The following is a 24,081-nucleotide window of genomic DNA, read 5'->3' on the forward strand; positions in this document are numbered from 1 at the left end:
ACTGTGACAGGCAACTCTAATTTTGGTGTGCACATCATTAGAAAAAAATATTGCAGTCTTGAACCTTTTTTAAATAAAGAAAATCACTGATAGCTGAAGATTTAAAGTTAGATTGTCCTGTTTGTTTTAAAATAGTAAATGTGATCTCTTTCATCGTATTAGTAAAGGTGTAAAATCACTAACACATCCATGGCAGGATGGTAAGAGACAGGTTTACTCCAATAATTTCCTGTTTGATATAGTCAGATATTTTATGAACCTCTGTGCAGTTGTTTAATTATAAGCAATTGCTAACATATAATGAAGAATCTTACACAGGTTAATATCTTTTGAGGAAATAATATGGTCTATAATTTATCAGTTGTAATTTTAATGAGTTAATTGGAGAATTGTTTCATTTTGGTTGTTCAGTATTTGAAAATTTAACCTGAATTGAATTCCAAATGCTTCTAAAGATGAATAGCTATCTTTTTCTATTAAGTTCTCCACCTCTGATTAAGAGTTAAACACACTGATTATCAGTTTGAAACCGTTCTGCAAGTGATGGACGGACCTGCATCTATTCACAATCTCTCAAATTATCAATATGCATTTTACCTTCCCTTATTTTCCTTCCACTTAGTGGATACTCAGATTATGTCAGATGCCTTCATCAAACAGGAAATTATTGGAGTAAACCTCCCTCTTACCATTTTGTACCTCAACATCCTGGTGCCCATTTCTGAACTGGCATATTTTAATTTTCTGGTATTTCTAGTTTACTTTCCAAATTTCTACCTTGTGCTTCAATTAATAGGAAGAGTATTTGTTCCAGATTTGCCCAAAACACGTTTCTTTCCTTCTTGTGCTACTTTAATGTTTTCTTCATGACCCAGATGTTCTTCACTCAAAGGCTCAAAGATCCAAACAAAAATCATGCAGTATTTAACTAATTTTGTGAAGGCTTCTTTGTGAGCTGATTTCAGTAATTAAAAATAATAAAGTTTTAGGTGCAAGAGATTCATAAATCCTAGTACCAGGTCACCTAAACAAATTCAATAGCAGCATCTCACACAGAATTCATTTCTGGCAATATTTTTAATAGCACAGAATGAAAGGTTAATAGGCAATTTGGTCATTCACTACAATCATGGCTGATGTTTTATATCAGTGCCACTTTCCTGTTTTGCCTTATTCCTATAATATCTAATACACTCTTGATTTCTGTCATAAACCTTCTGAGCACTGCAACTCCATATCCCTCTTGGGTAGGGAATCCCAAAGATTCACTCCTCTAGGTGAAGTAATTTCTCCTCCACTTTTGACTAAACAGCCAGCCACCCAAGACTGTAAACTCATGGTCCAGACATTTGAGCTTGGAGAAACATTGACTTTGCATGTATCGTATCAAGCCTAATTATAGACTTGTATGTTTCGATAATATTATTTCTCAATTTTCTAAATTCAGGAGGGTATAGATCCACTGCTTAATCTTTCCAGATCAATGTTGTTAACTGTGAAATATGACTCCACAGTTCTCTCACAGAAAAGAGCAAATGTTTAGCATTAGCTAATGCAAGTTGGCTAGCTGACTGAGAGGCAATTACAAGGATTCATAATCACACCAATGTTATTAAATGTGCCAGCCTAAGAAAATAAGGCAGTCTCATACTCTTTGCTTTTGTTCCTGTTGCTTTTTTTGTAATATACTTCAAGCTTCAGATTAAATGGTATCTTTTTTTATCCATTTTAGCGAGACCTGATGAGTTTCCCTGCAAACCATTAGGACAGGAAGTTTCTGTTACTTTAGCACCAGAGAAGACTAACATCATGGCCAATGGCAAGAATGAAAATATTAATGCTCCACCCAGTGCCTTTGAGCGTGATGATGAGGTAAATGGAAAATCACCAGAAGAAAATTACCTGCAGCCTCCTTTCTCTGAGACCGAGATTCCTTCTCCAGAAGAATGTCAAACTGCTGTGGGGAAAAGCATTACTGATTTGGAAATAGGTAAATCTCAAGCTCCAGTTCATGACAGTTCCAAATCTTCCTCAGAAGACCAAACTCAATTACCAAAAGAAAGTGAAGCACAGCTTTCAGAAGCGAGTCAACCATCCAGTCTAGAGGTTACAGAACAATCACCAAAGAAGGAAAATATTTTACCTGTTGAAAGTATTGAGACTTGTACTGCAGAAGATAATGCAGTCCCAGGTTTAGAAGTTAACCTTATAGTTCCAGAAAAAGAGACCACCAACTCTCCAGAAGAAACTACAATAAATTGTCAAGATATGAGCAAAGCAGAACGTACAGGAACTAATGAAGTAATTGTAACTGAACCTTTGCAAGAACAATCTGCATGCTCTTTAGAACTCATAAACACAGCTACTGAGTTCCCACAAAGATTCGAGACATTTGCATCAGAGTCAGTGAATGAGGAGTCACTAGATAAAGAATATAGCAGTACTGAGGCGGCTCTGCAGAGAAATAATGAACTTAAGGAAACAGAAAACAGTGAGAATATTCCTTTACTTTTAGGAGAGTCTTCATCAGCAGCGCTGTTGTCTCAAGAAACACATTTATTGGTTCAATATCCACAACAAACTCTTTCTGATATGAATGTCCCTCATCAGCTGGAAGTACATAACCTTATTGAAGAGCCACATTCTATATCGACAATGAAACTTTCATCTCCAGAGGAAGAGGAATTATTCTTTACTTTAACGCATGAAACTGCAGTTGATTTGAGCAGCAGAACAATAGAAGATATGAGTGAGTTGCAAAGTGGAAAAAGAGTTTCAAATGTTTCTCTGTACGACAATTCCAGTGTTTCGCAATATGAATATCAGTATGATCAGATTATTTCAGAACCAGTTATTCATTATGATGAAGTATGTGCACTTCCTCAGAAGGAACTAGTGGGATCAGAATCAATGGACGTGACTGCGACAGTAGCTAATTCATCATTGACATTAGATTTGATAGATAAGCCACAACCTGTTGAACAATCCTCAACATTTTACCAATGGTCTTGCAACACTTATGAGCCTGAAAGCTATGTCATCTCTTCTGCTCACCAGAGTCCTTCCAAATATTCACCACCAGTGCACAAGCAGGATCCTATAAGAAATCAGAATGTACAGAGTCCGGAGCAACTGACAGCTAACACTCAGACCTCACCTATCAGGCAGTGTTTAAGTAGCTCTTGTAAAGTAGTAAGGTCAATGACTTCAGTTCACATGGCACATGCAGCTGAGCAGAATCTTATAAATTTCAGGCACATGGCACTGCCTCCACAGGATGACTTGCAGTTGATTGCAACATGTGATGAAAAAGGGACTTGCACAGTAAAAGAGATTGACTTCCCTGAAGCTATTATTCCAGTTAGCAACATAAACTTGGATGAAACTGTAAGTCTGTTAAAAATACCAGCTCATCCTTCCTATACTGATACAACTATACAACAAGAAAATGCCACAGACGAAACTTCAAATGTAGGCTCAGAGGAGTGTTTAGCAGTATCTCCAGAGTACCAAGATCATGACGTTGTTACATTATGACAAGTCATTCAATTTTACTATTATGCACTTCACATTGATCAAATGTTTAATGTATTGCAAGCATTTTATATGATAAAGGCAGCCATACATTTTCCACTCATTTAAATAATTGTTTAACTATGCTTTAAGGAGACCTGTATGGTGATTAATTGATACAAAAAAATCTATGCAAATTGTCTCATTTCATAAATTTACATATCTAACAAAGATATTGTAAGGTCCTTCATTCTGCAAATCACATAGAAAAGATGGATACAGATAAATACCCTTAAACATTTCATTAAATGTTTATTGTATTGTGGTCTATATAATTGTAAGTCACACCACATTTTGTTTATCCCAGTGCATAATCACCTTCAAATGCATGAAACAAGTGAGCAGGCTCACAAAATGGCAAATACTGTAGCACACTTTCACACAAGGAAGTTTGACATTGTTTTCCCAGGTGGACTGATATTTTACCATCATATTAATAGCAGCCAATGCTAATTGGATTTTTCATGCAATTTTTCTGCCTTATTTGATTTTGATATGTATAATACAGGAATTGCAATGAAACTAATTCTTCAGTAAAAAATGATAACATTGCACACAAATGAATTTTTTTAAGTCTTTGGAGTATTCCTTGTACAATATGTACTTAAAAGAGTACATAATTTGCATATGTTACAACAATATTTGTGTAAATAAGTGCTGGGAATTTCTGACATGATTTTTAGTCTCCTGTAACTACAGTTTTTAATGATGTGGAAAAATAATATAAATATCTGTGTTGTGATGTTCAAGGGTCAGAGAAGTAGTTGTTGATGTTTACTATAACTTTTAGAAAGAAACTTTGGCAAAACAGTGTTGAAGCTAAGCCTGTAATCACTTTTTTTTGTGAGGGGAAAATATTTGAAGCCATTCCCTGGCACTTGCCTTGCCTGTAGCGATGATCAATGTAACTTTTTGGTCAGAATTGAGAAGCTATTATTATATGACATCAACTCAGGAATACAGTATTCTTGCTTGGTGACCACCTGCAAGTAGTAAGTATTTGCAGCAACCAAAAGAGGACAAAAATGGTGCTCAGCACAAAAATTGTTAGTTGTGTAAAATGTGTTCTAATGGAAGAAATAATAACCCTGAGAACTGAATGGGAATATTTAACTGATGTGTGATGTACATAGTATTTTTTTTGTATAGTCTGTTCTTAATTTTGCACTTTCTGTATCCGTTATGGACAGGCACGCCACATTTTCTTTAAAAAGTTTTACAGTTTCAATGATGGATTGATAACATGAACATAATATTGCTCTACTTGTTTAATAGTGTAAATTTACTTCTGCAGGGCTTTTACTTTAGCCACATTTTCTGTTCTTTCATTAGGAACAGGCAAATTAATTTGAATAGTGTGGAAACATTATTTTGTGTCATGATTTACATTGTTTCTAAGCACCAACAATATTGTAAACAAAGCTTTATGAACATTTTGATGTGTTGCATTGTAATTTGTATCCTAAATTTAATGTGGTGAAAATATGATTTCATAAAAATATACTCCTGTCTTGTGTACATTTTAGTTAAAAGTCAAGCTATACACATAGACAAAAGGGTATGGTTTTAACTACACACCTGGCAGAAACCAGGATAGTGGCTAGTTAAAAAATTACCGCTCAAATCCCAACTATTTCCAATTCCAAATTGTATGGCATTGCAGGCAAATGAGTAATCCACTTAAATCTTGAGCAATTAGACTCCAAATAATTTTAAGTAACATTGGAACGGAATAACTAACTAACCTCCTTTTTCACAAAGCAGGAGCAGATCTGAAGACAGAAAGGCCATGTGTGGTAGGTTTCAAAGTTTTCTTTGTAGGCTGAGTTGAAGCACATTATTTGTTGGCACCAGGAAGTTCGATTGTCTGCTATGTGATGGAACTTCTTTAAAACCAGGTATTATCAAGTATGTTTTGCACTGAGAGTGCACTTCCTGATATGGGCTCATAAGAACAGAGATTACAGGGTACACATAGTGGCCTTACACTGTGTAGCATAATGACATTGATGTCATTGGCCTGCACTTAGTCTGTGCAGATCTGGCCTGCCTATAACATAGGCATCAAGCATTGGACTATTAAAATGTATATCCGCATTATTACTAACTTTAACTGAACTATTGCAGGGAATCTACAGAATCCATCTTCTTCCTAATAGGAGCTTCCTTTAAATTTTAATAGCTGCTTATAACCCTCAATCAATTCTCCTTGGATGCTGCCTTACCCGCTCTTTACTTTCTTTAGTCAACTTCCCAGACTCTACCTCCAAATTATCTCCTCACCCTATCCCTAGGTACCTTCTCTCAACCTTCCACAGCCCTTTGCCTATTTTACCTCTTCCCTGCAATCTCTTCCCATCTGCCTTTGATTTTCATTCCACTGCTGAAGATCATAGAGGAAAAATTATGGAAGCACACCTTTGGTCTCATACATAAAGGCACACCTAAGCTGGGAACTTCATACAAAGCTGTCACAGGCACCTTTGTACTGCACCACTTCAAAATGTGTATTTTAGATGTGTTCCAGCCTGCCAAGCAGTTTACACCTCTGCTGCTTCCAGTTATGCTGAAAGATCAGTGGAGAAAGGCTACCAAACTTTGGCTCCACTAATTTGTTTTTCTTTATTGTTTGCACTGGGGAAAAAGAAATTTCCCTCAAGTCATATCTCTATTTAATCCTTCATCTATTTCATTTTTATGACAAAAACGGTTTCAAAATAATTGTCAAGTAATCTAATCTACTTCTCAAAAGAAATCATTTTATCAACCTGTGATTTAGAGAAATGAATTTACTAGAATTTAATAGAAAACAATAATTGAAAATCAAGAATACATTTGAAAGCTACAAAAGGACATCAATTTCCCTCGGGATCAATAAAGTATGACTATGACTATGACTGTATAGGGAAAAAGCAGAGAATGTTAAAGAAAGACAAAATGCAGTATAAAAACATTAAGACAATGTTCATGCAGTTATGTATTCATAATGCAGATTCAGATTGAAGTGAACCAATTCATTTAAATAATTTAATGTGAGTTGCGTTTAGTTGCAATATGTGGTACAGTCTCCTCAGTGAATTTTACTCATCGTTGTTGTAATCCAACCAACCAAATTATTACTGTTTCACTTTATAAATATAAAGCACTTATTTCTCTTATTATTTTATGTAATGTGATCACAAGATCCAGAAATCTTGTCAGAGATGCTCAGAAAAATAGTTAAATGATTTCAACAATGTAATGATTCAGTAACATTTGAACAGGCCAAGATTGCAGAATTCTTATATTACATGGCCTTATCCTTTTCCTGTTTGTTTTTTGGAATGTGCCACTTAATGACAGTGTGCATTGAAACCAACATACAGTTCTAAACCTGCTTCAAAGTTCTTGTTGAATAGACAGAAACAGGAAGCCAAGTACCAAAGGAAATCCCCTTCATCTACAGCTCAAGGTATGTAGTAGGGAAGGGGGGGGGGAGGGGAGAAGGAACTGAATGACTGGTGTGAAGAAATTGAAGGAAATGTTACACCACATACTGTATACGGTACTCTTTTATGTTTGGTATATTGTTAACTTTTATTTCCAGGATTTGTTTAAATTCATATTTAATTACTCTGGTGACTTCGGATAATTAAATAAATATTTCAAACAAAAAAATTCGAAGTATTAAAAAGACTAGACAAAGAGATGAAAGAAAGGATGTGACTCAGCTCTTGATCAGTCTTAAAGTAAAATAGAACTAAGTTTAGTCTTACAAGGTACTAGAACATTTGCCTCTTGTAACCTATTGTTGGGTGACAATAGAATCAAATTCCTTTCTGATGACCATCACAATTAATTTTTTTTGCAATATCTATTGTCTGCGTTTAAAAAGGAAGAGAGGACACTGAGCTAAAACAATTATAAGGCCAAAGGAATTCAAGGAGCTGTATCCAAATATGAGTAAGAATTTTATCAATGTTAGGAAATGTGCTTTTTTAATCTATTAACTTTGATTAGGCTGTTAAGATTTGTAAGTGACTACACTGCATAGCAGTGAAAAACACATTTCTAGTAGTACCATCCATTATTAAATTCCATCCTTGTGGCACAGCACCAGATGCACTTTGACTTTTTGTTACAACTTCATTAACACAATTTTGGTGACCAGCCAATGCTAACTGTTCACCTTCTAGTATCATTAGCAGACCCTGTTTCTTGTGGGGCTAAATTCATTTCAGACCAATTTATGTTGATTTAAAAACAGCCTGCACATATTAAAGAAGTCCTTTATTGATGCAATCGTCTTTGGAATCTGCTAGAAGTAAAGAGTGAGGACACCCAGATTTTCCTAACCAGAAATGGAGGCTTTGCTAAACTTAAGAAATTGAGGGTTTGGAAGTCTGCCTGGCTTACATTGATTATCATATGGTGCACAGTGATTGGCTTAGGGAAGTAAGCAACAACTGAATCAAAAACATCACTTTTCAAGGACATGGATACTATGCAGGAAATATTTCATGGACCTCACATCCATGGTCAGGCTCAAGAAATACATCTTCAGATTTCATCTCACATTTGCTCTCCAACCTCATATTTTGCTCACTTCAGTGTATCCCTTTCATTCAAATACCTGCAATCTCTATAAATTGGATTCTTTGCCTCCATTCTCCAATATTTATATGCAATTCCAAGCCATTTATCTAACCTCCAAAGCACTACCTTGCATCTTAGTCAAACTTCCATCTATTCAAACATGACAAGTTCATTACTCAAATACATTCTCACTGACATACTTCAATTTTTGTTTTGCAGAAGATGATCCCTCTAAAAGCTCCATTGTATCCAGAACAAAGCAGCTCCTGTGATTGTCATTCCATCCATTACCCCAAACATTCTTTCTCTGTGGTATCAATTCACACTAGCTCAGCATATGCAAAAGTTGCTTCCAGGCTACTAAATTGCCTAAATTACTCCAGCAAGAAGAATGGAAACATAAATTGAAGCTTCTCTTCCAAGATACACAACATCCTGAATTGTAAATATATCTCAGCTCCTTTATTACTGGGTCTAAATCCTGGAACTCCCTATGCATAACTCCAACAGTACACTCCTTTAGAAGAATTCTTGCCATAATTGGAACAACCAAAACAAAATCTATGACCAACAACATTGAAAAGATCTTTGAAGATAGTAGTGTGTTCATACTTAACTCATCTGACAGACTACTTCATCCCACTGTTTTTTTTTGATAAATAGCTCCCCGACATCAATACCAAGAATACCCACATGGTTGGATGATGGCAGCTCAGAAACAAGAAAATAATGATAAAGCCTCCTGCATTAGCTGATCTGAATATTACAGGCTCCAGATAAGATATTGACATAGTGTCTTGTAAAGGTTTCTTGCAGGAATGATGTACAAATGGAGGCACCAGCAGTCAGGCAGAAGAGTTAAAGTGTCTTCTTGGAAGATAAGGTTTCACACAAGCTTCACTACAGAGGGCTTTGCCGTGGACTATCTTAATGCAATCAACAGAAAGGGATAATGGTTATGCACAATAAAATGTTTCTTCAGAATTCTCAACCTGAACTACTTCTCTTTCCTTGTACATCTTCTAATCTTTTTATTGCAAACTACTATCATAATATCAACCATTTTGTGTTTTTTCTGTTCATGACACTTGCTCTAGCCAATCCTTTCAACAATTTATTCAATAAAGTCCAACACAGACATTGTCATGATACTTACTGACAAATATAATGTTGTTTATACAAACCAGCTTCTACCTTGGAGGTTAAACATTGATTCTCTTGCACTTACTCATAACTCCTGGATAATGATTACACCACCAAACACCAGGCATCATTCCCCATGCTGTCACTAAACAAATCTCCTCTGAAGGTTTTTGTGGACAGTAACTTCATGATCTCACAACTACAAATACATCTTTCCTTCCCAAGATTGCCCTGATAAACTTATCACTTAGCCTTTATGCCCAACAAAATTTATAATTTTCTCTGATTAATACGATACCTTTCCATTTTCATCCAGAACTGATCTAACAATTTTCCTGATCCTAAGCATCTTCAAATTTTCAAACTGCTCCAAAAATGCATTCCCCATAAATCTTCTGGAGAGTCACGGAGTCTCAGTTTACAACCACTATTTTCCATCTGATTGAACATTGATCATCCATTCAATTCCTCCAAATAAAAGGAGTGATTATGGGAATGTTTGTCAATCGTTACTGTATATCTTTTCACACAATGTTTAGTATACCCTTTGTTTCCACCAGCAGTTGAAAACTCAGTGGCAAAGTCCAGTCATTTCCACATTGACAAATTTCAAGGTTATTATTACCTTTTTTGAGGTAAATCCATATGAGACTTGAACATGCCTTGGCATATCTTGAGTATCTCAAGAAAATAACCAAGAGGTTACAGTGAACAGTCAGAACTGAGGTGCCCTGCCATTTGTTAGCCACCTGTCATTGTTTGTATGTCTATTTTATGCAATTTAATTCTCATATCATGATAATGGTCCTTGCTTTGTGAACTAATAAAATTTCTTTGTTGTTCAACCATTTTGATGAAGTGGAATCTTTGAAAATGACTGAAATCTCGCACACTATTATCTTTGTCAATCTGTAAACATAATAATTTGTATTATTCTGATTGCTACCTTGGTCAATGTCTCCCATCCACTACATAATGTACTGGTTGGGCACAGGAGTACATTCAGCCAGAGACTCATTCCTCCAAGATGCAGCACAGGGCGTCATAGGAAGTCATTCCTGCCTGTGGCCATCAAACTTTACAACTCCTCCCTTGGAGGGTCAGACACCCTGTGCCGATAGGCTGGTCCTGGATTTATTTCATAATTTACTGGCATAATTTACATATTACTATTTAACTATTTATGGTTCTATGCCTATTTATTATTTATGCTGCAACTGTAACAAAAACCAATTTCCCCCCTGGGATCAATAAAGTATGACGATGACTATGACTATAACAAGATAAAGAGTCCTTAAAGTGAAATCATTGGTTGTGGAAACATCTCAATGGATAGGCTACTGAGGGTCGTTATCCCCTTTTGTTCAAGAGCCTGATGATTGAGGGTAGTAACTGTTCTCAAACCTAGTGGTGTGAGTCCTAAGGCTTTTGTACCTTCTACCTGATGGCAGCAGCAAGAAAAGGGTATTACCTAGGTGGTTGATTTCTGATGATGGATGCTATTTTCCTATGACAAGAGTTTCATGTAGATGTGTTCAATGGTTGGGAGGGTTTTACCTGTGATGTACTGAGCCAAATCCACTACTTTTTATAGGATTTTCTATTCAAAGGTATTGGTGTTTCCAAACCAGGCAGTGATGCAGCCAGTTGATGCACTGGCCACTACACATCTATATAAGTTTGTCAAAGTTTTTGATGTCATGCCAAATCTCCAAAGACTCCTAAGGAAGTAGAGGCACTGCTGTGCTTTCTTCGCAATTGTATTCATTTGCTGGGTCCAGGACAGATCATCTGAAATAGAAACATCCAGTAATTTGAAAGTTGCTAACCCTCTCCATCTTTGATCCTCCAATGAGAACTGGCTCATGGACCTCTGGTTTCCTTCTTTGAAGTCTACAGTTAGTTCCTTGGTCTTGCTGACATTGAGTGAGGGGTGGTTGTTATGACACCACTCAGCCAAATTTTTATTCTCCCTGCTGTATGCTCCATGATGATAGTCACTACTTTTCTGAGAGAGTACTCCATACAGATGTGCTCAATTGTGGGAAGGCTTTACCAGTGATGGACTGGGCAGTATCCACCACTTTTTGTAAGATTTTCCATTCAAAGGCATTGGTGTTTCCATGCCAAGCTATGATGCAACCAGTCAATATACTCTGTAGAAGCTTGTCAAAATTGTAGATGTGATGCCAAATTTTAACAAACTTCTAAGGAAGTAGAGGTGCTGCTATGCTTTCTTTGTAATTGCACATATGTGCTGGGCCCAGGACTGATCCAATGAAATGAAAACACTGAGGAATTTGAAGTTGCTAACCCTCTTCACCTCTGATCCCCCAAAGAGGACTGGCTCATGAACCTCCAGTTTCCTCCTCCCGAGGTCAATAATCAGCTGCTTGGTCTTGCTGACATTGAAAGAGAGGTTGTTGTTGATACACCATTCAGCCAGTTGCCACATTTCTGAAAGCTAACAGCTTTTAAAATTATAACTGATTTTGAAAACAATTTGAAATGCTGTCATGGAGATTTTCTGTCACACTTTTCTGTAACCAAAGCCAGTCAAAGCCCACATGTTGAAATATTGATTTCCCTTAAAGACTGTGACCTTTTGAGCCATTGCTGATAATGATTTTGTAATTTTGTTGATGCGGAGGTGATCTGGACTTTGCCACTGAGTTTTCAACTGTTGTATATTTTGGATAGATTTTGCTGTGTTTACCTATGAGTAGGATACCTAGCATTCAAACACTTTTTCAATAAATAACTCTTCGATCACTAAACAAAAGGTGTTTTACATTAGCCATAGAATGATATTCTGTATCTACCATCACTCAATTGTCTGTGCCATTTCCTTCACCTAGAACAAAACCAGAAAATAGCAGAAATTCTCAACAGATCAGGCAGCATCTGTGAAGAGAAACAAATAAACATTTTAAAAATTTTATTTTCTTACGTCTCCAATTTTGATAAAGGATTATTGACCAAAAGCTTTTTCTCTCCTCCACAGATGCTGCTGGATCTGCTGAATGCTTCTGACGCTTTCTGTTCTTATTTCAGATTACCAGATTTGGCTTTTTTTTTGTGATTCCTTCATGGGGATCTGGACTTCTGTGTTTGGCAAGTCTCTTGCCACCCAGTTCCAAAATTCCAACTCTTAGGTATCTTCTCCTATTGTACTTCATTTTTCATTTATTTCCAGTTTGGAAATGAAGTGGAGCTTGACCCAAAAGCAGAGCAGTGGAGACAATGTAACAGTGAACAATAACTTTAATAATAGACCACAAAATAACAAGTCAAGAGGGGCTACAAGACAGGAGAGAACAGAAACTAAACAAAACAGGCAACAAGCTAAACCTTAGGCAGGGAGAGTGAAGGCAATGGGCAACTGGTTGAGGCCAGCTGATTCGTTGAGTGAACCAGGACAGTGGATAAGCACTGGAGTTAATAGTCTACAGATGATGGATCTGGAAACAGGCAATAGGTGAATCCTGTTAGCTGGATAGAGACTGGGAGGTGTCAGCAGGAGAAGGTCTAACATTTCCTGCCTCCCTTCTCAACAATGAGCATATTATAAAGTGTTTTCAAAAACATAAATTGTCAATTTCCACATACCTTTTGTAGCACAGTTGTAATGAGAAGAGGGAAAGAATCTACCAAGAATGCAATCCATTCAAGTTCTGGAAAACTGCCGTAAACTGGTGAATGTGAATGGATATCAGTCGCATCAAGTCAAAACCAATTCATAGCTGTGAGGCAATTGCATTATAGAGAAATCTGCAAGTTAAGTTGGTACTCCTGGAAGTATTCAAGGATATCTTTATCATCTGCATCAGCCTCTACTAGAAGGCCTCCAAAGAGTCAAAAATTCATACAGTGGCCACTTTAATAGGTACACCTGTACACCTGCTCTTTAGTGCAAATATCTAATCCAACATTAATATGGCAGCAAGCCAATACATGCCTTTGTCTGGGAGACCACTGCTATTGGCTGCATTAAAGGTGGCAATGGAGCATATAGGAGGGAGATTGAAATTTTGGCTGAATTATGCCACAACAATCTCTTACTCAATATCAGAAAAAACAAAAGAACTGATTATTAACTATAGGAGGAGGTAATCAGAGGTCCATGAGCCAGTCCTCATTATCATTAGAGGATCAGAGCATCGGCAACCTTAAATTCCTCAGCATTATCATTTCAGAGGAACTATCCCTTATCCAGCATATAGGTGCTATTACAGAGAAGGCACAACAGCGCCCCTACTGTCTTAGAAGTTTGCATAGATTTGACATGTCATCTAAAACTTTGACAAACCTCTATAGGTCTACTGTGGAAAGTATACTGACTGGTTGCATTATGACCTGGTATGGAAATGCCAATGCCCTTGAATGAAAAAGCCTACAAAAAATAGTGGATACAGCCCAGTCCATTAAAAGTAAAGCCCTCCCTATCATTGAGCACATCTACAAGGAGCTCTGCACATCCATCATCAAAAACCCCTACAATCCAGGCCATGCTCTCTTCTCACTGCTTCTCAGGAAGGAGGTACCAAAGCTTTAGATCCCACAACCCCAGGTTCAGGAATAGTTATTGCCCTTCAACCATCAGGCTCTGGACCAGACTGGATAACTTAACTCACCCCAACACCGAACTGATTCCACATCCGACGGACTCGCTTTCTAAGACTCTACAACTCGTTCTCAATATTTATTACTTATTTACTTATGATTATTAGTTTTATTTTTGCATTTGTGCATTTGGTTGTCTTTTGCACATCGGTGGTCTGTCCTTGTTGGGTGCAGTTTTTCATTCCTTCTATTGCGTTTACTGTGAATGTCCACAAGAAAATGAATCTGAGGGTAGTATATAGTGATTGTAATAATAAACTTAATTTGAACTTTAAACTTTGACATGGTCAAGGAGTTCAGTTGCTGTTCAGACCAATCGTCAGAATGGGGAAGAAATTACTTTGATCGGGGAATGATTGTGTATGCCTGCTGGGGTGGTTTAAGTATCTCAGAAACTGCTGATCTGGAGGTTTCACACACAACAGTCAGTAGAGTTTACAGAGAATGGTGCAATAAACAAAAAAAAAAATCCAGTGAGTGGCAATTCTGTTGGCAATGGTACCTTGTTAATGAGAGAGGTCAAAGGAGAATCGCCAGACAGGGTCAGTCTGGTAGAAGGTGATAGTAACTCAACAAATCATGTGTTGCAACAGTAGTGTGCCAAAGAGCAACTCTGAATGCAGAACACGTCAAAACTTGAAGTGGATGGACACTCAGTGAGGTACAGGAGGAATCTAATAAACTTGGCACTGAGTGTATGTGGATTATGTAACTACTTTTAGATATAAAATACAGTACTTTGAGACTTGTTGATTCTTCATTGCTTAGGACTGGAAGCTTGTTAGGACATCATTCAGCAACAGGTGTCAGCAGCATTCTGTGCCATCTGGGATATTGTCTTCACAAGTTTATCTTTTGAGTTATTATCAAATAAAATATAATGTCATATAAGAGGTTTACACATGAGGAGCATTTAGCAGAACTAGAGGGCACAGCCTCAAAATTGAGGGGCAACCATTTATAACAGAGGTAAGGAGGTATTTTTTTAGCCATAGAATAGTAAATCTGTGAAATGCTCTGCCACAGATTGCGATGGAGGTCAAGTCCGTGCATATATTTAAGGCGGAAATTGTTCATTTCCTGATCAGTCAGGGCATCAAAGGATATGGCGAGAAGGCAGGTATATAGGGTTGAGTGGGATCTGGGATCAGCAATGATGGAATGTCAGAGCAGACTCGATGGGCTGAATAGCTTAATTCTGCTCCTATGTCTTATGGTCTTATTATGTTAGACTTTGGTAGAATGTAACTTCTTAATGAATGTCTTTTCCCTTAATTTGCCCATATCTCATTGTTTCTTTCCCTTCAGTTCCTATTCTGTCTCCATTATATGGATCGAGATGGACTTGCTTTAAATGAAACCTTTATTGCAGAACAGGGAAATGGGAGGCAAAAAATTTATATACCTGAAACTATTGAAACATTATTGGAGATAGTTATTACAGATACATGCAAAGAGGCTATGAGCTTGCATTAATTATCTTAGTTAATGAATCTTAAAATTGTGCAGAGTCAAATTTTGTTAAAAATGTAAGATTGCTTTGTGTGGTGATTTATTCCCATTGGGGCACTTAATAACTCTCCCAGAATGGGTGAGAGAAGGAACTAAATACTAACATTTATGTAATGCAACCACAATCTATCATTTTGTGTGCCTTCCATAATTTTCAGAGCAGAATGTCCATGTTCTTCTCATGAGAGGCAGACTTTTCCACTGTAATAACTAAAACAGAGCCACACACTCCCCCACCAAGCCAATAGCCTATCTTCAACTTCACTTTCATCTGCAAAGTCATAATTCTTGTTAACCAGGGCTCAGGAAGCCTGGCCTCAGTGTGAAGACAGACTGAGACTTACAGTGCCACTCTGTGTTTCTCTATCATTTGTGTGACCAGGGTGGAAGACGAATGCTCTATGTGGCCACCATCAAGCCTTTTCCACTGTGATCAACTGACCATGTATTCTTTTCTGTAACTTCTCTCCATGCTAATTCTATCCCACTATCTTTTCCTTCCTGGCTGTTGCCCCAACTACAGCTTGCATCTTACTGTCTGTCCTTCTTCCCAATTGTCTGCTTTTCACACTTACAGTACTTTCATCTCCAGTCAAGAAATAAAATTTTAAAAAGATATGAAAATTCTGCTGTTCAATTCTCCATTTCAAAATTTATCACCCACTTGGGCCTCCTCCCTATACCCTATAATTACTTGGACAAAAAAGTTTTCCATCCACATATAAAACAGAAATCTCTGGAGGAACTCAGTAGGTCAGGCAGCATCCATGGAAGGAAATAGACTGTTCACATTTCTAGTCAACTGTCCATTCCCCTCCATAAATGCCACCTGACTCACTAAGTTCCTTCAACTGTTGCTTTTTGCTCTAGATTCCATTTACATGATTCACATCGACACATCAGATTTGTATGATTATAAGTTTCTAATAGTGGAAAAATTACTTGAAATATTAATCTAATCATAATGCTGGTCACACATCAGAAAGGATGTGTCTAAGGTTCATTAACAAGTCAACAATTAGAAGATACAGTGCAGCAGCCTGTTATTCTCAGATATTTACTTTCCCTTTGCAAAGCATATATTTTCACCTGTTACTGCAGGCAGAATCACAGACATTTTGTACCAGTGATCAAATGCATAGTATTTTACCATTAACTAACTATTTTTCATCTTGCATCTGCTCAGAACTGCACTTTGGCAAATTATGTGCAATCTGGCTAAACTTTCAATAACAGAAATAGAAATAAGCAGAAATGTCACTGATATCAAGAGTTATGAGAAAAAAATAATAATTATTAATATTGAAGAAGGGATTTTTTTGAATTATTTCCTTGAATATGATGCTTTTATGCTTTTAAGACGTCAATGGATCTTGGCAAGGAAATACGTGAATTACTATGAGTGAGATTGATTTGGTACATTTAGAATTGTGTATTCAGAATACTTAAATGATCTGTCAATCTAACTAAATTTACTACTGGTCTTCCTATGCAACCTGTGTCAGGCTCAGAAACGAAAGTAAGCCAGCTTACTGATCAGTACTAGGGTTCAATAATTTTAAAGATTATCCTTGTCAAGTCACAACCAACAATAACAACAAAGAGAGCTGAAGCAGTCTATAAATTCGAAGGGAATTTTAGTTTAAGATAATGCAGACAGCCTGTAAAATCTGCTTCTAATCTCCTCAGGGAACAATTACTTTTTTCTCTTACAGCTTCTTCAATTTAAATGATATTTTAATGCTCTCTTCCAATAAGTGGTCAGTCATTAATTCTGACAATTGTCGTCAGTAACACATTCCAAAATGAGACAGTTAGTCTTTTTTTGATATATTGATTTCTTAAGCCTATTAAATAATCCTTTTTTTCAAATCTGCATGGAGGCCATAATGCAGTAAGATAAGAATCCTTTATGTTCCTGAAGTTCAATGGCAACGGCATCTACCTGCAAATTAACCTTCAATCTGATCTGGCACTGAAGGGAATTATATAGAATTTACAGCAGGGAAATATCCGTTTCAATCTAACCCACTTGTATCAGTGCTTATACTCCATATGAGCCTCTCTTCTAGTCATTCAGTCTACAGATTGTGTCAGGTATGCTTCCTGGATGCACCAAACAAATTCTGCCCCATCTAAACATTTTGCACTAGGAGGTGCAAGCACTATTAGGGAAGTTGAAGTCACCCATGACAACAACTCTGTTATTTTTGCACCTTACCAAAATATGCCTCCCGGTCTGTTTCTCAGTGTCTCTGTTGCTATCGAGGGCCTGTGGAATAGTCCCAATAAAGTGATTGCTCCCTTCCTGTTTTTGACTTCCACCCACACAGACTCAGTAAATAATCCCTCCACAACATTCCCCCTTCTGCAGCTGTGCTACTATCCCTGATTATCAGTGCTACTCCCCCACCTCTTTGGCCTCACTTTCTGTCCCTTTTGAAACATCTAAAGGCTGGAACATTCAGCAGTCTTTCCTCCCCTTGTGTCAGTCATAGTTTCATATACTGACACATGCTATAAGTTCATCATCCTTGTTCCTGATACTTCTTGCATTAAAATAGACACACTTCAACACATTACAATGAATGCAATTTTGCTTTATCAACCGCCTTTTATTCCTCACATTCTCACTACATGCTGCATCTATTTATATACCAATTGCTCCATCCTCTGCCCTATCACTCTGGTACCCATCCACCTGCAAATTATTTTATACCCTCTCCAACAGGTCTGGCAAACTGACCAGCAAGAATATTTGTCCCCCTTGAATTCAGGTGAATTCTGCCCTTTTTGTATGGATTATACCTTCCCCAGAAAAGATCCCACTGGTCCAGAAATATGAAACCCTGTCTCCTGCACTAATCCTTCAGCCACACATTCATTTGCCAAATCATCCTATTCTTACCCTGACTGGTGTGTGACACAGGCAGCAGTCCTGAGATTATTATTCTTGAGGTCCTGTTTTTTAGCTTCCAGCTTTCCCTTTTAGAATGCTGTGCACCCAAACCAAGACAACCCTGACCCTGGCACCTGGGTGGCAACATACCATCTGGGTATTTCTTTCACATCCACAGAATCTCCTGTGTAGTCCACTAACGATTGAATCCCCTATCACCAATGCACACCTCTTCTTCCCCCTTCATTTATGAACCACAGAGCCAGACTCAATGCCAGAGACCTGGTCACTGCAGTTTTCCCCGGTACCTCTCCCTCCTCAAGAGCATTCAAAGCTGCATTCCCGTTTTTTGAGAAGAAATGACCACAGGGATATTGTGCACAATCATATCCATCTCCTGACAGCCACCCAACTACATGCAGTCCATAAATTAGGTGTAACCACTTCCCTGTGGCTCCCATCAAGTACCTCCCCATTCTCCCATATGAGACGGTGTGAAGGATATTCGATTACTAGGCCCCTTAATCATGTTTGATAATCTTATTTTCTAAACACAGCAGCTGCCACTAATAAGACCACAAGCAGCTATAAGTAAACTTCCATTTTCATTTCATTTTTAAATCTTTTTTATTGATTATTATTGAGATCAACAAAAAAATACATTAAAGTAATCAAGTCAACATGTCAGTATGTACAATGAGGAATTAAATTACCAAATAACTGATTAACAAAGCTAAATAATATATCAATAATAAGAAGAAAAAATGAAGTGTTAAGAGTATTTTTTTTGGAAAAAAGAAAGAAGGAAAAAGAGAACCCCTACTAACTAAAACAAAAAAAAAACACTGCTAACAAAAAAAACCGAAAAGAGAAAAAAAAAACCAATTGGGAGCACAATCCGGGAGCTATATGCCATACAAGCTTCCATAAAAGAAAAACATCAATCCCCCACTCAAATCCATTTAAACAAGAATCAGAAGGAAACCATCTTAATTAACTCAAATCAGATGATGGTAGCGGGGAAAAGAACCCCACCTTTTCTCAAAGTCAAATCAAGGATCAAAAGTTCAACTTCTGATTTTCTCCAAACTAAGACATAAAATCACCTGAGAGAACCATTGTATCGAAGTGGGAGCAGAGACATCTTTCCATTTCAATAAAATAGCCCTTCTGGCCAATAATGTAACAAATGCATAGAAACATAGAAAATAGGTGCAGGAGTAAGCCATTCAGCCCTTCAAGCCTGCACCACCATTCAGCATGATCATGGCTGATCATCCAACTCAGAACCCTGTACCAGCCTTCCCTCCATACCCCCGATCCCTTTAGCCACAAAGGTCATTTCTAACTCCTTCTTAAATATAGTCAATGAACTGGCCTCAACTGTTTCCTGTGGCAGAGAATTCCACAGATTCACCACTCTCTGTGTGAAGAAGTTTTTCCTAATCTCAGTCCTAAAAGGCTTCCCCTTTATCCTCAAACTGTGACCCCTCGTTCTGGACTTCCCCAACATCGGGAACAACCTTCCTGCATCTAGCCTGTCCAATCCCTTTAGGACTTTATATGTTTCAATAAGATCCCCCCTCAATCTTCTAAATTCCAATGAGTATAAGCCTAGTCGATCCAGTCTTTCATCATATGAAAGTCCTGCCATCCCAGGAATCAATCTGGTGAACCTTCTTTGTACTCCTTCTATGGCAAAAATGTCTTTCCTCAGATTAGGGGACCAAAACTGCACACAATACTCCAGGTGTGGTCTCACCAAGGCCTTGTACAACTGCAGTAGTACCTCCCTGCTCCTGTACTCGAATCCTCTTGCTATGAATGCCAGCATACCATTCGCCTTTTTCACCGCCTGCTGTACCTGCTTGCCCACTTTCAAAGACTGGTGTACAATGACACCCAGGTCTCGTTGCACCTCCCCTCTTCCTAATCAGCCACTATTCAGATAATAATCTGTTTTCCTGTTTTTGCCACCAAAGTGGATAACCTCACATTTATCCACATTAAATTGCATCTGCCATGAATTTGCCCACTCACCTAACCTATCCAAGTTACCCTGCATCCTCTTAGCATCCTCCTCAACAATTACATGTTGGTCTGATATAGAAATACCATGAATATATTGAGGGGTTATACCGAACAAAACTGTCAATTTATTAAGTTGTAAATTAATTTTTAAAGCTTTAGAAATTGTAGAGAAAATAGATTTCCAAAACTGTTTCAATACAGAACACGACCAAAACATATATGTCAGTATTGCTGTCTCGGTTTTACATCTATCACACTGACTATCAACATTAGGAAACATTTTAGACAGTCTCTCCTTTGTCAAATAGTAATGATGTACAATTTTAAATTGAATTAAAGAGTGACTGGCACAAATCGAAGAAGAGTTAACCAACTTCAAAATTCACAACCAATCCTCTGTTATCAAGGTCATGTTACTCTGTTTCCCAATCTTGCTTAATCTTAAGTGAAGGGTAATTCTAACTCTATGTATTGTTTAACCTCTAGTCATAAGTGCAAGACAATCTTCAGTTCTTTAAATGTCAGTGGCATGCAGTAATCAGTTTGAAGTTAAAACAAAGTGCTCTCCATAGAGCAACTCTGAAGAAGCTCTTTCTATAGAAGCAGATGTTAGGTCACTGCACCTGCTTTATTGCTGCTTGAGAGATGCAGTATAAGTTAATTTGACTTGTTTAAAACTGACAAAGCTGACTCTTAAGTTGCTTGGTTCAAGGAAGCTTACAGATCAGATTGAAAATATCATTAGCATATCAAATAATTGATCTATTAATGTTGGAAGTTTTTATGCACTCAAGGAAGTTAGCTTCACAGCATAAGTTGTCTCCAGTGTGCTTTTAGACCTTTTGTGTTTAAAGGGTATCTGAGGAAATATCACATACTTGTGAAGTCACACTAGTGGTAGAAAACGTTTATGAATGTATAGAGCTGTTCAAGCTTATTTGGGATGATTAAAGAACACCTGGTATGTCATTTATTAGTTTATAGGGATTATACCTATGTTTTGGAAATCCTTTGACCTATGTGTCTTAGAAATGCTTTGTTTTTAGAAATGGTTTGAAATGTGTAAATGTTTTATAAGACAGAAATCCTCCAAGTTTTAATTGTATTTTAAGAGTGGTGTTTGGATTTAAACATGTATCACCAAAAATAAATTAACTGTGTTCATTTGTTAGATGGAATTACCTTCTTTTTGGTAGGGTAGAAGGGACCCACCATTCGAATAGTGTGAAGCAGACAGACGAATGGCTGAAGAAGATCGACAAATCCAGACTTCTGGGTAAATTCAAGACCTGGCTGTACCAATACGGCATTCTGCCCAGGCTTCTCTGGCTCTTCACACTTTATGAGTTCCCCATGACTGCTGTAGAGGGCATCAAGAGGAAAACTGACAAGCACCTGCGGAGATAGTTGGGAGTTCCCCCAAGCTTCTCTTCAGTGGGCTTCTACATCCGTTCTGGGCAACTGCAGCTTCCCCTGTCATCTGTTGTGGAGGAATTCAAGGTGGCAAAATGCAGAGCCTTATTAAGCTTGAGAGATCCCAATGATGTCTTGGTAAAGCAAGCAGGCGTTACAACCAGATCTGGGCGCAAGTGGGCAGCCAACACAGCTGTGGAGGAGGCAGTGTGTTCTCTGAAGCTGCGAGATATCATCGGCAACCCCTGCATCGGCTCAGTTCACTTCCAGAAGTGGGGAAACACAAGCATAAGGAATGGGCGAGACATGATACAGGCAGAAGTATGGATCCGTGAGGAAGAGAAGCGGATTTCAAAAGCAGTGGAACAAGGGTCCCAGGGTGCCTGGACAAGATGGGATCTGCCTAAGCGCAAGATCTCATGGGCAGAGTTATGGAGACTGGAGCCCTTCCGTATTTCCTTCGTCTTGCGATCCGTGTATGACACCCTTCCTTCGCCATTACATCTGTACACATGGGGGATGAGAGAGGACCTGTACTGTAATCTCTGTGGTCAAAAGGGGACACTGGCTCATATACTGTCTGGGTGTAAAACAGCTCTAACTCAAGGACGATATAGGTGGCACTATGATAAGGTGCTTCTGGCTCTTGCTGACACACTAGAGCCGGAGAGATGCAAGAAGAGAACGGCTGGCACAGATTTGAGGAAGGCCAAAGAGGGAGCTAGGCCTTTCGTAACCAAACAACCAAAGCCCGATCTGCTGCTAACAGCCAGGTCCTGGGAGATGAGAGTCGATGTGGGAAGGAGGTTGCAGTTCCCGGATGTGGTGCACACAACCCTACGCCCGGACATTGTACTGTGGTCAACTGAAGACAGGAAAGTAATTCTGGTTGAGCTGACTGTGCCGTGGGAGGAGGGATGGGAAGAGGCCCACGAGAGAAAGGCCTTGAAGTACCAGCCCTTAGTGCAGGAGTGTAAAGACAAGGGATGGCAGGCATGGTTGTTCCCTGTGGAGATCGGCTGGAGAGGTTTCCCAGCCAAATCAGCATGGTGGTTGTTGTCAGATCTGGGCCTGGATGAAAGGAGCAAAAAACAAGCAGCTCGTAGGATGGGGGAAGAGGCAGAATGAGCCTCTTGTTGGATTTGGAGTAGGCGAGAGGAGGAGAGCTGGAAGCCAGGAGCAGATGGGCAGTGATTTGGCCACCACTGCCAGCCCACCAACTGCAGAGTGTCGTGGTTAAGGGTTGAAACACTCGGTGAAGGTTGGGAACCACCTGATGATGTCCACTCCTGGCTGAGGCTACGGTTACCTTATAAGGTAACTGGAGAATGCACCCTAACAGGTGTTGTAACAAGGCAGCTAAGCTCACTATGGAGAATAAACAGGGAAGTGAACCAAGAGACCCAACCAGAGCACTTCGAGGAAGTTACTCACAGATCGGCGAAGCTTGTATTAAAGGAGAGTTTGGCGGGCGTTCGGACATTGCAGAGGTCCAATCAGCAGCAGGAACAGAGCACTGCAAAGTAAATAAAAGTACAGAAGGGACAGCCATTGTTAGGAGTATGCCAGTGGTGAGATTAGAAGCATCAGGCTTTGACTCAAGATGCTTCAACAAGAAGAGGCTGAGGCCAAAGAAACAGATTAGAAGAATTGATCTTGGTTGCCCACTGTACAGTGCAGGCAGGATGGCAGATTTGGCAGTGAAATGCTTCTGTAGGATGTGGGAATTCATGGAAACTGATAGTCTCCCCGATGTCTACACCTGCGGGAAGTGCAGCCAACTCCAGCTCATGAAAGACCACATTAAGGAGCTGGAGATGGATGAACTTAGGATCATCCAGGAGGCAGAGCAGTTGATAGATACAACTTTTGAGCAGATGGTTACACCCAGAGTGCAGAATTCAGGGAGTAGATGGGTGAACACCGAGAGAGGTAAAGGGAAAAAGAAGTCAGTGCAGGGTCACCCTGTGGCCTTTCCCCTCAGCAACAGGTATACCCAGTTGGATACTGCTGAGTGGAATGACCTATCTGAACAAGGCAGCAGCAGCAGCCAGATCAATAGCACTGTGATCCGCTCTGAGCCTCAGAAGGGTAGGGTGAAGTCAGGCAGAGCAATAGTCAATAGTTAGGGGGACAGATAGGAGATTCTGTGGCAGCAAAAGAGATGCCAGGATACTGTGTTGCCTCCTGAGTGCTAGGGTTCAGGACATCTCTGAGCAGTTGCAGGAGGGTGAGCAGCTGGAGGTCATGGTACATGTTGGCACCAATGACATAGGCAGGAGAGGGGTAGAGGTCTTGCACAGTAAGTTTAG

General features: G+C 38.7%; 1 protein-coding gene across 1 annotated transcript in view; it reads left to right on the forward strand.

The window, feature by feature from the left end:
* Window positions 1–5,085, forward strand: part of LOC134354261 (USP6 N-terminal-like protein) — a 181,742-nt gene extending 176,657 nt beyond the window's left edge. Inside the window, exon 14 of the mRNA XM_063063165.1 lies at window positions 1,733–5,085. Within this exon, the coding sequence (XP_062919235.1) occupies window positions 1,733–3,537 (1,805 nt within the window). The 3' untranslated portion in view covers window positions 3,538–5,085. The remainder of the gene's footprint in view (window positions 1–1,732) is intronic.
* Window positions 5,086–24,081: the final 18,996 nt, after the last annotated feature.

This window comes from Mobula hypostoma, chromosome 11 (genome assembly GCF_963921235.1).
Source record: "Mobula hypostoma chromosome 11, sMobHyp1.1, whole genome shotgun sequence".
Classification (NCBI taxonomy): Eukaryota; Metazoa; Chordata; class Chondrichthyes; order Myliobatiformes; family Myliobatidae; genus Mobula; species Mobula hypostoma.